The sequence below is a fragment of the Monodon monoceros genome, unplaced genomic scaffold (genome assembly GCF_005190385.1).
Source record: "Monodon monoceros isolate NGI ecotype Baffin Bay Population unplaced genomic scaffold, NGI_Narwhal_1 Super_Scaffold_19, whole genome shotgun sequence".
NCBI lineage: Eukaryota > Metazoa > Chordata > Mammalia > Artiodactyla > Monodontidae > Monodon > Monodon monoceros.
Genome location: NW_021703775.1, coordinates 11,868,533 through 11,884,341, shown reverse-complemented (window position 1 = coordinate 11,884,341; position 15,809 = coordinate 11,868,533). Strand labels below are relative to the sequence as shown.

The following is a 15,809-nucleotide window of genomic DNA, read 5'->3' as shown; positions in this document are numbered from 1 at the left end:
CTGGAATCGTGCTCTATGCATGCTTTGGGGATTCTTGAAGCCCACAAGATGTTTGTAAGATTCATCTGTCTTGTGGCTGCAGCCAACTATGGTTTATCCATTCTCTTTGCTGTCGAGCGTTACCTTGTATGTATGAACATACACGGTTTACATGTTCATTCTTCTGGGCTGGGGGTTTGGGTTGTTTCCAGTTGGAGGCTATTGTGCACGATGGTGCTGCACACCTTCCTGGCAGAGAGATTTGCTCTCCTGTTATTCGAGGAGAGCGAGGCCCAAGGAGGAAAGGACTCAGAGGAGAGACACCCAGGCCCGGCCCCAGGGTTTGAAAGGCCCGTCGCTCGACACTCCACCCCGCCCCCGTTTTCCAGTTCTCTTTGCCCCAAGCCCAGCAAGGCCATGGACACAGCCAGCAAAGTAGATGAGTTTTCAAGTTTTCAAGGTTTTATTGTAAAACAAAGCTCAGGTCACAGGGAGTAGGAAACTTTCCACTCAACACATACAACACACGTTCACTGAGGGCACCTACTGAGGGCCAGGCCATGTGCTTGGCCCTGCAGAGACCTAAGACATGGCGGGGGCGGGTCAAGGTCCCTGCTCTCAGGGGCTCACAGGATGGTGGGGAGACAGACAGAGGCACAACATCTTCCAAACAACTCTCAGGGTGTCGGAAGTGCTAAAATGGTCAAGGAGCGATTCATTCCTCCTGGGAGGTCTGGAGAAGCCACATTTGTGCTGTGTCTTGGGAGCTGGGGGATTCTGACGGGAGGGCAGGGAAGGGGACAGCACTGCAGGCAGCTGCAGGAGGTCTGCAGTGGACAGGGCGCTCAGGGCCTGGGCCGGGGAGCGGTCTAGACTTATAGGAATGTTCCAGAAAGAAAAACACTAGGGGACCAACCTAGTCCACTAACTTTTCATTTTTACAGGTCAGGGCATCACAAAAACAAGAAAGACAAAGAGGAAAAGCTATCACCTCCTTTCACCATCAATTCCTAAACAAGGGGATATTTAATCTTCTACCCCCTTCCAGAAAGAACATCATCTCCAAATAAAGGACTCTCTCTCAAAGCTGGCTTAATGAAAAAAAAAAAACAAAAAACCAGGAAACACTTGTTTTCCATTTTGCCACAGAGCCTAAAACTCTTGCCCCTGGAAAAGCACCAGTTTGCAAATAGCAGGATGGGAGCCCCTTGAGGGGAGGTCAGCGAGTGGCCTGCGGGCTCTGGGGCCTGGAAGGGAAGTGAGGGAGGGGCTGGGGCTGGCCAGGGTGCCTGGACTTTACCCTGAAGGTACAGGCGACCCTGAGGGCTTTGATCGGGGCCGTGATCCCATGTGCACTTTAGAAAGACCTGGCGGAGGCCTCGTGGAGGCTGGGTAAGTAGAGGAGGCTGTTCTCAGGGCTCTTGTACCTCCTTCCGAGGGCTGCCCCCACCCCCGGCCAAGGCTGCCCCGCTGAGCGCTCACTGCAACCATGGCGAGCCCCCGGATGGGAGGGAGAGGCATCTCTGGAGTCATAGATGTGCTGGGAGTGGGAGGCAAGGGATGCTGAACAGCACCGCTACTGGTCCTGCTGGAAGTAGAACTTGGTGACCTGGACAGCATCTTGAGGAGTATTGGTGAGGCCCACGGGCTGGTCGGTCTCCAGCGCGGTACAGAGGAACCAGCCGGGGCAGGCGGCCGACTCGAAGCTGGTGGTGGGCCCGCTGTCGGAGCGGATGAAGGCGAAGCGCTTGTCCTCCTCCTTGCTGCTGTTCAGGTCAGTGATGTTTACCGGCTGGGGGCCAAGGAAAGAGCAGAGAGGTCCTTGCACCCCAGCCCCCAGGACCTGGCCCCGTGACTGCCCACGGAGAAATGCTGGCCCAAAGACCATGGCAGGACACCCAGTGTCCCGGGTCTTGTGACACAAGGAGGCTGTCCCACGGTTACACCTTGATTTGGGGAAATCTGGTCACTCCAGCCCTCGGCCAATATGTTTGGGAAACACATGGCACCATCAGCAGAGGCCAAGGCCTGGGGAGGCTGGTGGTCCGTTGTGTCTGCACCTCCAAGAGAGGGGGCAGTGGACAAGGTGGGCAGGGTATTGCAGTCCATGCGAGACGTTACCACATTATCGTGGTCACTCCAACGCCACACAGAGCAGTCAGCCCCGCTCCAATAAAGTGCCTATCCACTAGTGGACAGAAGGGACAGTGCCATAGTTACGGCCACTCACAATCTGAGTTAAGATTTTGTCCAACAATCCCCTGATACAAAGCCCTCTTTTCCCAGGGCTGGTAGCCCATTGATATTGCACAGAGGATTTCCCTGGTGCCCTAATGGTTGGGATTCCAGGCTTTCACTGCCATGGCTCAGGTTCAATCCCAGGTCCGGGAACTGAGATCCTGCAAGCTACACGGCATGCTTCACCCCCCACCCCACCGCAAAAATAAGAAATATTGCACGGGAGTACAAGGTCTTGGATGGGATGCCAGCTCATGGGTTTGAGTAGATAAGGGTTGGAAGAGAATGGTCCCAAATGTTGGCTTTACCGAAAGAGGGCAAGTCCAAGTGGGTTGGGGACCCTTGGGCAAGAGAGCAGCATACAGAGGTTGAGGTCCCCAAAGGAGCCATGCCTCCTGGTGTCCACCCCCTGGTAGTCCCCTCCCTCGTTGAGGCTAGGCTTAGCCACCTGACTGTCTTTGGTTAATGGGACATTAGCGGTATGATATAAGCAAAAGTTTAATAAGCGTTTGCACATTGAGGCTTGTCTTTTTGGAGTAATCCCTCTTGGAAGCCAGCACTCATGTCATAAGGAAGTTCAAGAGGGCAGCTGAACTCAGAGAGACCCCGTGGGAAGAGAGCCTGGAGGACGGACCCCAGCTATACCACGTGGCACAGAACTGCCCAGCTGATCCTCGTCAACCCACAGAATCATGAGAAAGAACCCATTGTGCTTGTTTTAAGCCACCGAGTTTGAGGTGCTCGTTAATCTGAGACGGTCCTTACCTCCAACCCGAGCTTGATCTCATCACCAGACTTGACACAGGCCAGGCACAGCTTCCCCCCATGGATCCCCAGGAACATAGCATGGGGCTCGATGGGCACCACATCTATCTTCTCTGGGGAAGAACAAAGGGGAAGTTCAGGTTGTAGAGAAGAGGAGGCACAGATGACGAAGACACAGCATGCTGGACTCTCCCTGGGGATTCTTCCAGCCCCTTAAGTAAAACCCCAAGGTCAGAAGGACAGCAAGGGCCCCCCTTCCTGGTCTGCATCCAAACAGAAGATCAAACCAAGCACACTAGCTAGCTACTCCTCAAGGTCCAAGGCACCTAGAATCTACTCCAGGTGATTTCTATCCTTCCCTCCCTTCCCCAGGACCCCTGCGCTCTAGGTCAACAGGTGTGCTGCCCATGGGCAGGGAAAACAGCACACGAGGTCATGAGTGGGGCGCCGGGGCTTGGTCCACAGAAGCCTGGGTGACTTTGAACCCGCCTCTTCCCCTCGGTGGTCTCCATGCCCTCGTGAGGGAGTGAACATCTTAGCCTCTCTGTGTTTAGAGTCCTCATTAGGAGAATTACCAAAAGGACAGGAAAGGTGGGTCTCACACCCTTTAAGAGTGAGACGGGGACAGAGAACAAGGGGATGGGGATAATGCCATCCTACGACCCCAAGCCAGCCAATGGGGACGTGAAAACATCCCAGAGGGCTGGTGCTGAAACAATCCCACGTCCCATCATCCAACTGCTCCTCTTTTACTAACGGGAAAACTGAGGAACAGAGTGGGTGAAACTTGTTCAAGTCCATCCAGTTTGACATGGATCTGGAACATGACTAAATGTGGTGTCCTTGATTAAGGGACATAACCCAGCCTTGTTGATGGTGTATTACTTTTGGGTGGGAGTGAGAGTTTGATCACACAGGAACACGGGGGCTTTCTAGGCACCAGAGGAAGGAAAGGGCTGAGCTTGCCTCCTGGGCCATACCTCCCCCCAGGTGTGGCCCTGGGACCACGGTGCCTGTAGGTGGTGGCTCCCAACCTAGACTCCGCCCATCTCTGTCTTCTTGAGGCTGTCCCTGTCCGTGTCCTTCAGTGGCCAGGCCTCTCCAGCTTCAAACTCGGCCACAAAGAGCCAGCAGCATTTAGGACATCACACCTAAAGTTCCCAAGGTTGGGCCACAAGGCTGCAGACCCCAGGCAATGTGACCAGTGCCCACATCACATCGGCCTTCCTTGCAACCACTCACCTTCCAATTTAGTATTTGGTCCTTGCAAGTATCCAGCAACTAGCTGGTTATTTCGCAGGTAGAAGGTCTTCTGGTTGACATCCCAGATTCTGAAAAGCAGAAGAACCTAGCTGTAGTGGAGAGTTTCTATGTGCCCAGCCCCCTCCTGTGTTCCCCAGACTTTGCGGAATCTGCGTCCAACTTTCTGCCTGGGGTGTAGAATTTAGCACACCCATATCATGGATGTGGAGACTGAGCCCAACGCTGGTTAAAAGAGTGGATACAGGGCTTCCCTGGTGGCGCAGTGGTTGAGGGTCCGCCTGCCAATGCAGGGGACATGGGTTCGTGCCCCGGTCCGGGAAGATCCCCCATGCCGCGGGGCGGCTGGGCCCGTGAGCCATGGCCGCTGAGCCTGCGCGTCCGGAGCCTGTGCTCCGCAGCGGAAGAGGCCACAACAGTGAGAGGCCCGCGTACCGCAAAAAAAAAAAAAAAGAGTGGATATATGTGTATGTATAACTGATCACTCTGCTGTACACCTGAAACTAACACAACATTGTAAACCAACTATACTCCAATAAAAATTTAAAAAGTAAAATAAAATAGTCAACAAAAAATAAAATAACAACTTAAAAATATTTTAAATAAGAAATATATTTTGAATATGAAAAAAACTGAAAGAGGCCCAACCCCCACAGCTGGTGAGCTGTGCGCCTGCGTTCTACCCCTCTCGGTTTTTTTTTTTTTGCCGTATGCGGGCCTCTCACTGTTCTGGCCTCTCCCGTTGCAGAGCACAGGCTCCGGACGCGCAGGCTCAGCGGCCATGGCCCATGGGCCCAGCCGCTCCGCGGCATGCGGGATCTTCGCGGATCGGGGCACGAACCCGTGTCCCCTGCATCGGCAGGCGGACTCCCAACCACTGCGCCACCAGGGAAGCTCCTACCTCTCTCTTTGCCTTGCTCCTTATGCTCAAGTTCTCAGGGCAGCCACCTTCTACTTCAGCAAAGCAGGCTCTAGGGTAACACCATCAACAGAACTTCGTGGGTGCAGAAATGTTCTATGTCTGCACCATCCAATATGGCAGCCACCAGCCACACGCAGCTACTGAGCTCTTGAAACGTAGTGCGACCAAGGGTCTGGATTTTTTATTTTCTTCTCTTTTTATGAATTTAAATGTAAATTTTAAGATTCATCCAAGACTAGTGGCCCACACGGCACAGGGTTAGAAGTTTCGAGGGTCAGAGCCCCTTGCAGCTAACTCCCTCCAAGCCTTAGACCGTGGAGGTCTGTCCCCAGAGCCTGTCCTCTATTGGCCAGTGGCCTGTTCTGGGTCTGGCAGGGGCCGCTGTCCCCAGGGACAAGTCAGCTTCCCCTCCAGCTCACCCCATGGCCTGTTTCTGGCTTCCAGTTTTTTCTTCTTGGTGAAGGACCCCTCCGGCTGAGAGCAGGGCTTGCAGCGGTGAGATGCAGTAAACAGAGCCCCAGCCGCGACGTGGACCCTCTACTCCCTGCCGCCCACCAGCATGACCTTGGACCTGTGCTTCATCTCCTCACCTGTGAAAGGGGGCCAGCAACACCCACCTCAGCAGGTGGCTGTGATGAGCCCCTGAGCCCAATGAGAGGGGGTCAGGCAAACTGTAAAATTCCTGGTACGAGTGAGCATTTGACCTTTTGTGATTATTCTTAGTTCCTGGATGAGCTGAATCCCATCTGAAGGGATTAAACATCCCTGGAGCATCTCCTAGAGCTCCCAGCCTATGGGAGGAGACAGAGGCAGACCCCTGGGGGAGGGACTTCTCTGGAACACACACAGGCACGCAGAGTCCCAGCCTGTAGTCTCAGGCAAGAGAAACTCAGAGTTGGAGGGTGAGATCACCCCGACATGTCCTGGGACATCATGGCCCAGAGGCCGCACTCGGACAGTGTTCTGTTTTTATCAGCATCACAGCCTGCTATATTTACAGCCAGGGATGATGACATCTCACAAAGTCCCTGACCTAATTTTTAATAATCGTAATCTTTGCCAGGCACTTTACTGCTCACAAAACATCACGCTGTTATCCGTGCATTTGACCTTCACATCAACCCTGTAATGCAGGCAGGGTTAGCATTAACCCCATGTCACAGATGGGGAAACTGAGGTCCCAGGGGAGCGGGACCCTCTGATATATCAACACAGGCAGGCACTGTTAATAGTTAGTCTGGAACTCTGGGCTGTGCCCTGCCCACAGCGCCCCTCTCTGCCTCTTTGCCTAGCATGCTCTACCAGGCCCAAACCCCGGCATGGCTCCTGGGCACGTGTCTGTCACCAAGTTGCCAGGGTCTCTGGGAGAGTCCGCCAGGCCCCCAGCCAAGCTTCGCACATTTGGGATATTTTGAAATACAAGTCCCGAAGACCACAGATGTGGCAGCCTCTTACTTGAATAACGAGCATCCCTTTCCAGCCCAAACCTCATGGAACCTGGCAGCCACAGACGGCTCTCTGTTCTTTCTCCATTTTCTACCCGTCCAGCCCCACCTCCTCTGGGTCGGCCTTACCTGAAGGCTTGCATCTCGCAGGGTCTCTTTCCCAGGGGGTAGCAGGCTGTCTCTGAATGGAACAGGAAAAGGAGGAGAGAGATTAGGTAACCGTGGTGACACCTGCAGACTTCCATCCTGTGACCACAAGGCAATGGGAGACTGCCATTTCAGACCCAGAGGAGCTGCTTATAAAGAAGATCGTCCCTCACCAAGACCAGGCTGCGGCCACCCTGTCCCACTGTGAGAAACGGAAACGCCCTCACATTTTCAAAACGAGAAACCTTGCTGTTGTCACTTTCAACCCTGCTGAGTGTCGCAATGGGATGTTGTAACCCATTCCCTCCCCTTTTCCTCTGTGCAATTTCCCCAAAATTGAGATTTTTATTTCCCCTTCACGGAGTTCCTGGGAATAAGAGCACACTGAAAACCAAATCCCTTCATCTGCCCGACAGGTATCCTGAGACTTTGCAAAAACAGGTTTGAGTAGAAATATCCCCCTTTCCTAAGAAGTCGAGTGGCAGGGCTCCCAGCACCTGTGACAGACTCAGGTCACTTTGTGTTCTTTGAAGGCGGGACAGCCTTGCTGGACTCTGGACCAGGTGCTGGCAAACATTCTGTTAAGGACCAAATAGCAAACATTTTAGAATTTGCGGGGCCGTACGTCATTATTACCCAACTCGGCTGTCGTAGCTGAAAAGCAGCCTTGGATGATCTGTAAACCAACAAGCTAATTTAATTGTGCTCCAATACAACTTTATTTACAAAAAACAGGTGGTGGCTGGATTTGGCCTGAAGTTTGCTGCCTCCTGCTTTAGAGTAAACTTCCTGAGAGGGACTTTGAAACCAACCCTATTCCTGTTATCGACGTCTTTGAAGTTATGGTCTCGGGAAAATGGGGTGAACTCAGCGTGGGACGGAAATGAATCCAAAAATCTACCTCTAGCACTTGCCGTTTGCCACCTGTGTGACCTGGAACAAGTCACTTATCTGGGTCTCTGCTTCTCTCTCCTCACGCTCAGAATGAGGTTGATTATGTCATTCTCATAGGTACGAGGACGGAAGGACGGAAGGAAGGGAGGAAGGAAGGTTGGTTGGAAGGCAAAAGTTCTGGCTCATAATGGGCACTAAGAAACATTCACTTCCTTTCTTACTACATTCTAGACAGTCAGGAAAAAAGAAAGTATATTCCTATTAATGGACAGAAAATAGGTGAAGCGGGTCCTACATGATCTAAATGGTAGGAGAATGTAACGCTAGTGCAGAAGCGCAGACTGTAGCCTTTGAGGACTGGATGGGCACTCAGCATCATTCTACCTCACCCCAGCACGCTTTCTGAGGAAGACCCAGAGAGGGGAGGGCACCTGCCCAAGGTCACACAGCTTTTCCATGGCAAAGGTGTAGCCAGAAATCCAGGTCTCCTGACTCCCACCCAGGGGTCTCCTATTACAGCAGCAGATCTTGAGGAGTCTGACTTTATTTTCAACCAACCAATCAGAGGCTGTGTCCAAATGAGGGTAAAATCTGTCAGAGAGGTAGGGTACACTGCATATTTGAAAGTTACTAAGAGAGTGGATCTTAAAAATTCTCATCACAAGCAAAAAATATAATTGTATAACTATGTTGTACATCTGAAACTCACATAATGTAATATGTCAATTATACCTCGATAAAAATTTTTTTTAAAGGGGAAGTTTGTGAATGAATTTCTCAGATCGTTAATGAGCTCCTCTTCCAGAGCAAGTGAAACATTTCTGCAAAAATTGTCACCTCCCTGAGTAGGACAAAACGGCACGTAGGCACATCTCCTGCTCTGTTCTCACAAGCTGTGAGACCTTGAGGGCTCCTACTCACCTTTGAAACACATGTAAGAAATAATGTCTACCTTTGAGGGCTGTGTTGGGGGGTTGATTGTTTTTGTTTGTTTTGGGGGGGCTGGCTAAAGGAGGCGATGTGTATGAACCTGCTTGGTCATTTGTCACTTCCAGTATTTGCTGAATTGGAGTTTATAATTTCTGGAACACTTATGAATCATCGGGTGCATACCTTGGTCATCACACCTGCTGTAAGGGAACAAGGCAGCTTGCCACCTCCCAGGATAAGTTCTCTCCAACTTGTCTTTCTTAGGCTACTTATGAAGTACTCCTCGACTGTTAAATCAGCATCACTCAAAAATTGTCCTTAAAGGGAATTCCTTGTCAGTCCAGTGGTTAGGGCTCTGTGCTTCCACTCCAGGGAGCACGGGTTCGATCCCTGGTCAGGAAACTAAGATCCCGTATGCCATGCGGCACGGCAAAAAAAAAAAAAAAAAAAAAATGATCCTTACATACTGAAGAAAAGCAGTGACTTGCCACGGTGAGACCAAGGGGTCAAGGTCCTGCCCACACTGCAGTGCCTGGGTAAATGTTCCTCCGTTCCCAGCCCAAATTCTAAGAGACAGGTTTCTCCCTGAGAGTAGAGGCCCTGGGTTCCCCCCGCCCCCACAACCCCATCTCCTAGATCTGTATCTTTTTCCTTCTGTGGCCTGACAAGTCTTTCTGGACATGGGGGCGGGAGTCCCTGGGGCCAGGCCGACTTCGGACTGCATTCTCCTGTGTCAGTTACGAGCTGGGCCACCCAGACAACATGCCAGAACTCTCCAAGTCTCAGTTTCGTTATCCATTAGATGGGGCTAATAATAGAAGGAAGCCTTGTCACGGGTTGCTTTGAGGATGGAAACATTTTGCACATGATGTATTTAGCCCCGTCCTTGGCACGTAGGGACTACTTAAACAATAGGGAGGTATGACGTCTGATTCATCACCCCAGGTAGAGTGGGAGGGGACAGTCACAATGCCCTGATCCCCGTCAACATGCCCAACAAGCCTGCTTGACTCCAGGGGAGAGGGATTCACTCCTGTGGCGGGGTGGGGGGGGAAACGGGAGTGGGCAGGGGAGGAAGTAAGTGGGGAGGAGAATCTCCTCCCTTTCCTCACGCATCTGGCCACAATTCCACTATTGGCTCTGTTGCATCAAATCAGTCGGTGTCCCTGTGATGTCTGCCCACCCACGGGACATCTCTCACTAAATGTATTCTCCCTTCTAGTACTCACTCGTCACTCTGCTTCCCGAATTAAGCTTAATGACCACGCCATGGAGTGAACTCTGCTTCCCAATCAGCACCCTGTGTTTTCCCCGGGCACCAGGCATCACAGCTATACTGGTACCTGCTACGTGCCGAGCCCTGCCCTGCTAGACACCGGTGACAGCAGAAATGACTAAGGCCCACTTGAAGGGAAACAGGACAGCCAGGCTAAGTCCGGGTCCTAGGAGTGACACGAGACAGGCTCCATGGAGACCATGTGGGTGAACCTTCATTGTTGATGCCAGTAAAGTGTTCAGTGCAGTCTGCCCACATAGGAAGTGTTCAATACATGTGAGCTCTTTCTCAATTTCAGTTAATGGCATCTTTCAGTTCTAGGATTTCCATTTGCTTCCTTTTTTGTAGAGTTTCTAGTTCTCTGCCAAAAGTTGCAATCTTGTCCTTTACACCCTTGATCCTATTATTCATTCAGGGTTCTTACAAAGGCTGCCCCTGTTGACTCCATTATTTGAATCCCCACTGGGTCTCCTTCTACTGTCTGGTTTTCTCTGGTACACATGTTGTCTTGCGTATGCCTGATTACTTGTTATTAACCGCTGGACACTGTGTAGCAAAAACTGTAGGGATGATCTGAGGCCCTGGATGATGTTGTATGTACCCAGAGACAATTCACTTTTGCTTTCTCTGGGCACTGAGGCCAGGAGCACGGCAGCCCCAGGTGACTTCACCCAAACAGGGCTTGAGATGAGTCAGAACTGGGCTTCGGGAAATCCATTTCTGTTCACTTCTCATGCTCCAGAGTCCATTTCTGTTCACTTCTTCATTTCCATTCACTTTTCACGCTCCAGGGTCCCAGCCCAAACCAGGGTGGTCGGCGGGGGGGGGGGGGGGGGGGGGGGCGGGGGGGCCTTCCTACTCAGTGGGAGATAAAATATAAACTGCATCTTCCCCCGCCCCCGAGTCCCATGAGTCTGCCCAAAGACGTGATTGACAAGTTGAGCAGGAACCAGGGAAGGAGGGGCCTTTAGTTCCACTTCAAGGAGCAGGGAATTTATGTAAAAGAAAATTGAATCAGAGGGTGACACTGTCACATTTGTTTTATTAAGACCATCCTGGGAACAGCGGCCAGATGGATTAGACTTGGAAGAAGTTTTGGGGTGATTGAACCTGAAAGCAGGGCAGTGGTGTAACCCTGACCTTGGCAGTGGATATTGACAGCAGGATCTCCAAAAGGAGTTCTGACTTGTAGCATTTGCCAATTTCTCTGGTGTAGATACGCCTACCACGGATGATTTCAAGCCACCCACATCACTCAGTGTGAAGTTGGGAAGAGACGGGCTCTTCCTGGCTCCAGCACCCTGAGGGGACAGGGAGATTTGAGCGCTCTTTCGTCTTTCTAGACAGAAATTGTCCCCTCTTTTCCCAACTCCAAATTTCCTCCTCCTCAGCCCAAATGGCTCACCCCACAGGTCCCATCCCCCTCCCGAGAAACAATCCCTACCAATAAATCCCATTTATCAGGAAACATCAATGAATCTTGGTGCATTTCCAGCTGTGCCTCCTGGAGCTGCATTTGTCGTCATCCAAGTGTCCTTGGGAAACACTTAAGCAACAGGCTTGGGTGGACAGGTGTGTACCTTACGTTGTAATGGCTAAATCCCAGATTCAGAATCTTCAGCCAATTCTTGAATGCCTGAGCGTTACAGCACATGCCACACAATACAGGCAGTGCTATTGTCCAAACGTTGTAAATTTTTACTAAGATAATGGCACAAAGGCTCCCGTTACTCTCTCCAAGAGATGAGTAAATATATTAATACAAAGAGGAGGAAAAAGGGTGATAAATACAAGCCCCCACAGTATAATCTGCTGTCTTCTCTTTGTCAAACTCCAGCTACCCTGCCCTGCCAGGCAGCCAAGTCAATTTTAACCAAATCTGTTAGTTTATTAGAAGCTCCCTATAGCAGCAGGTCAGGCTTGGAGACAGGTGTCCTCCTGGGCATCTCTGCCCACCAAGCTGCAGCCATCGGAATGACCGAGTTGCCTGTCCTGGCTGGTAGACGTCAGGAGACTGTGTATAAAGCCAGCTGTGATTGATTGCTGCTTTACAAGACGCTTGCTCTCCTCGCAGATACAAATGGTAAACTCACTGTGAATCCTTTCTGAGGTTCAGAGTTTTCCAAGATGATCTTTGTTCCAGCAGTTTCTGGGTTTGATAGGGATCTGCACGGAAAGCCATTGTTTACCTACTTATCTTATGTTTTTCCAAGGTACACGTTTACTCTTGCCTTCTGGGCTTTGATGACTGATTAGCTTTGTAAGGTAGCTTCTCCGCAGGCAGGAGGAGAAGGGGAAGGACAGGAACTTGGGGGAGGGGACTACCCTGTTTCTTGCCTGCAGTGTTTCGGCCTCTGTGTCGTATGCTTTCATACAGATCTTATTTAGTCCTCATGTAGCTGTGCAAGGCAGGTATATGTACCCCCAGTCTCAGGACGGGGATATACTTATACTCACTTTGTAGAATAAGAAATCGAGGCTCAGAAAGATTAAATCACTTGCCCCAGATCCTGGCTGAGCCAGGATTTGAACCCAGTTCTTCCTACACTGCAGTCCTGCCAGAGAGGCAAGTGACATTTTTTCTTCTCTGCTTGATTGCACAGGAACAAGAATTGTATTTGTTCTTATGCTGTTCCTTTTGGTTTGAACTCACATCTTATAGAGCAATGATTTATTCTATAACTGTTTGGAAATTTTAGGAGGTATTTTGCTAGTAAAGAAAAGATGATTCTAAGACCTTACATAGGTTAAAAAGAAACCTCTTTACCTTGTTATGGACTAGGGTGGCCAATTGCCCTAGTTTTTCCAGGATTTTCTTGGTTTTAATACTGAAAGCCCTGCATCACAGGAAACCCCTCAGTCCCCGGAAAACAGATGATTGCCTTATCATACAAACCCTTAGAAGGTACTGGCACCATCTCATGGCTAGTGCTGCAAATTGCAGGCACAATTAACTATCAATCATTGTACCTTGCCAACTAGCCCAGTAGCAGAGATGTTGTCCATTTTATTAGATGAATAGACATATAGGCAAAGCACACCAGAGGACCCCAAAGCCTTAGTAAGTCTTCCACTCAAGGACAGAGACTATAGCAGATATAATATTGATCAATCACTCTCATTCTAATCAAGTTAATTTTTGATTAAGTCATTCATATTTCATTTCCCCCAACTATGTAATCAAGATATGGTCAACATTCAGTAGCTTAAAACTGTTTTCAAACTTAGATCGTGGGCTTCCCTGGTGGCGCAGTGGTTGAGAGTCCACCTGCCAATGCAGGGGACACGGGTTCGTGCCCCAGTCCGGGAGGATCCCACATGCCACGGAGCGGCTGGGCCCATGAGCCATGGCCACTGAGCCTGCGCGTCCAGAGCCTGTGCTCCGCAATGGAAGAGGCCACAACAGTGAGAGGCCCACGTACCACAAAAAAACAACTTAGGTGATAGAAAGGATTTACCTTTTCATTGTCACTTCTTCACCTCCTCCCCCTCCTTCACACACATTAGCAATAAAGTCAGCAGTGTAGAGAGGAAACAGAGGTCCAGTGAGGTAAATGGCTTGTCCAGGGTAATGCAGAATACACACAGGGTGGTTCCATCTTCATCCTGTCTCTGTCCTCACTTTCCCGGCTCTTCTGTCAAACCATGAATCTCACTGAGTTCTCTCTTCTCAGATCCCCGTTCTCTGGTTGGCGTCAGTGGTACCACCCACGTTCCTGACGTTAGATGGAGAATGTGGTTCCTCCTCCCAGGAGACATGGTGTCTTCACTGGACTTACATGCAATTGTCTCCTGAATTCAATCCAGTTCAAGTTATACATTTTATTTAGCACCTACTATGTGCCAGCTTAAAATATTTTGGAATGAACCTTTTATAAGTATAGTGATTCCTTCACAGCATATCACTGTCTGGTTCTGAGAGTTACATCTTCCCTTACACATTTGAAAACTACAGAAGACCATGGGTTAACAGTTTAATGCACCCCACTGGAGACTGTTACACCCACTGGGGGAAGGGGGAAGGTTTGCTGCTCCTGGAATCACTGCTGTGGTTTACAATGCACTTCTCGCTTCCTGATCTCATTTGGTCTCCATACCCCTAGAGCATATCCAGTGGTTTGGAGACAGACTGTCTGTTGTCAAGCCCAGCTCCTCTGCTTATACTGGCTGTCTGGCCTTTGGCAAATTATTTAACCTTCTATGCCCCAGTTTCCTCTTCTGAAAATGTGAACCATAATAGTCCTTCCTCTTATGGTTATTGTGAGAATTAAATGAAGTAAACCACGTAAATAGTTCAGCAGAATGCCCAGCTTGTAGTAAGCACTGTGGAAGTATTAGTTATTACTGTGTCCTTGAAACCCCGAGTTTGCCAGCCTCCTCTTGACATTGAGGAAAGTGAGACCCAGGTGGGAGTAATAATTTACCCATTAGAGGCCAACTTAGAATTAAAAACTGGACCTTCAGACCACCAACCTTAAGATCTTTTCTCTGCCCCTCATGTATCTTACTTAACCAGAGGTTGCAAGCCAGTAGCTCATAGATTAAATATTTTATTTTCTCACTTCATTGTTTTATTTAATCAGAATGCTACACATCACGAAATCAGAATATCTGATTCTTTTTGAAAAATGAGAAGTTTTGGGACTTCCCTTGTGGTCCAGTGGTTAAGACTCTGCGCTTCCACTGCAGGGGGCGCAGGTCCCATCTCTGGTTGGGGAACTAAGATCCCACATGCCGCATGGTGCGGGAAAAAAAAAAGAAGAAAAATGAGAAATTCTGGTAACTTGGGCCTGCATTCTCATGGAAAAACCCACCTGTGGAACTGACTAGTGACAACCCCTAATTCTCCACAGTCCCTAACCTTCCCTATTACCCCTCAGATCTATGGTTGAGGACCAGGTTCTATTAGTATTTCTCATTTAGCTCACACTGTTCTTTCTCTCTTTTTACAGAAACAGTTCTCCAATTTTCCACATCTCTATCAACAGTGGGAAATGACCAAGTGACTCCAAGGGCTTCCAGATTTTTTGCACAGCAGGCATGCTTCCTCAGTTCACCTGCTCACCCAGCATGCACGGGGCTCTCAGCCCCTGCCTCAGAGCATCTGCATGGTCTCTCCATGGAGGCTGTTGTCTGTACAGTGGCCAGGTCTCCCAGACAAGCCTGGAGCTCCACACCCTTGACATTCCCCTTGAAGCTCACTCTTCAGAGTCTGAGAGCATTTTGCAAATACTTTTCAGTCCCATGTTTCAGATGGAAAAATAGGAGTGGAAGGAGCTTACCATGGGTTTCCATGGGGAGGGCCTGGTAGAAGACGAGGTGTTCCAAGGTCTTCCAGCCTCTGGCTCCAGATTGAGCGCTGGCACAGGAAGGAAGAGCAGCCAGGCACCACCTGTGCCACCAACGCCTCCCAGGGCAGAGCTGCTCCCTCCTTCTTGATTCCCTGAAGAGGATGAGAGGAGAAGCCCCAGCCTGCCTTCCCATATACCCACGCAGGGCTGGCCACCGCAAGGAGGTGGGCAAGCCCAGCTTCCGGAAAGGTGACTCAGGCGAACAGAAGTCAAACTGGTTCTTACCTGCATAAAACTGGAGGTCACGTGGGAGGGGCTGAGCAGGCTCAGTGGGGCTGGACCTTTGTGCCCACCCAAACCCAACAACCGTCAGCTGGCGCCAGCGTACACGCCTTCAGCCAGACAACGTGGGTGGACTTAACCCTGCGTGCCAGGTTCTTTTCTGGGCCTCGGGGGAAAGCCACAGAAGGTCCCTGATGTTCTAATGGGGAAGGCAGACAAGAAACAAACGAACTAACTTCATATGGCAGGAACTAACTTCATATGGCAGGAAGTGCTAGAGGGGAAAGAAGAAACGTGAGGTTTTCAAGGGACATGGGGTGGGTGCGATTTTAGGGAAAGTGGCCAGGGGAAGTCTCTTTGAGGTGATATTTGAGCTGAGA

The 15,809-nt window shown here is 50.3% G+C and overlaps 1 protein-coding gene across 3 annotated transcripts; it reads right to left on the bottom strand.

Annotated features, from left to right (window-relative positions):
* Nucleotides 1–425: 425 nt before the first annotated feature.
* Nucleotides 426–15,488, bottom strand: IL1RN (interleukin 1 receptor antagonist). Of its 3 annotated transcripts, XM_029231439.1 has the most exons (6): nucleotides 15,433–15,488; nucleotides 15,139–15,299; nucleotides 6,739–6,790; nucleotides 4,225–4,313; nucleotides 2,983–3,095; nucleotides 426–1,771 (listed from the first exon to the last, which is right to left on the bottom strand). In XM_029231439.1, exons 2-6 carry the CDS (start codon nucleotides 15,149–15,151, stop codon nucleotides 1,556–1,558), a joined length of 483 nt encoding a protein of 160 aa, XP_029087272.1. In that variant the 5' UTR covers nucleotides 15,152–15,299; nucleotides 15,433–15,488; the 3' UTR covers nucleotides 426–1,555. The 3 variants fall into 3 exon arrangements, with proteins under 3 accessions (XP_029087272.1, XP_029087271.1, XP_029087273.1); XM_029231438.1 differs by lacking the exons at nucleotides 15,139–15,299; nucleotides 15,433–15,488 and having other exon boundaries at nucleotides 6,739–6,944; XM_029231440.1 differs by lacking the exons at nucleotides 6,739–6,790; nucleotides 15,139–15,299; nucleotides 15,433–15,488 and adding an exon at nucleotides 5,584–5,658.
* Between the last annotated feature and the right edge of the window lie 321 nt (nucleotides 15,489–15,809).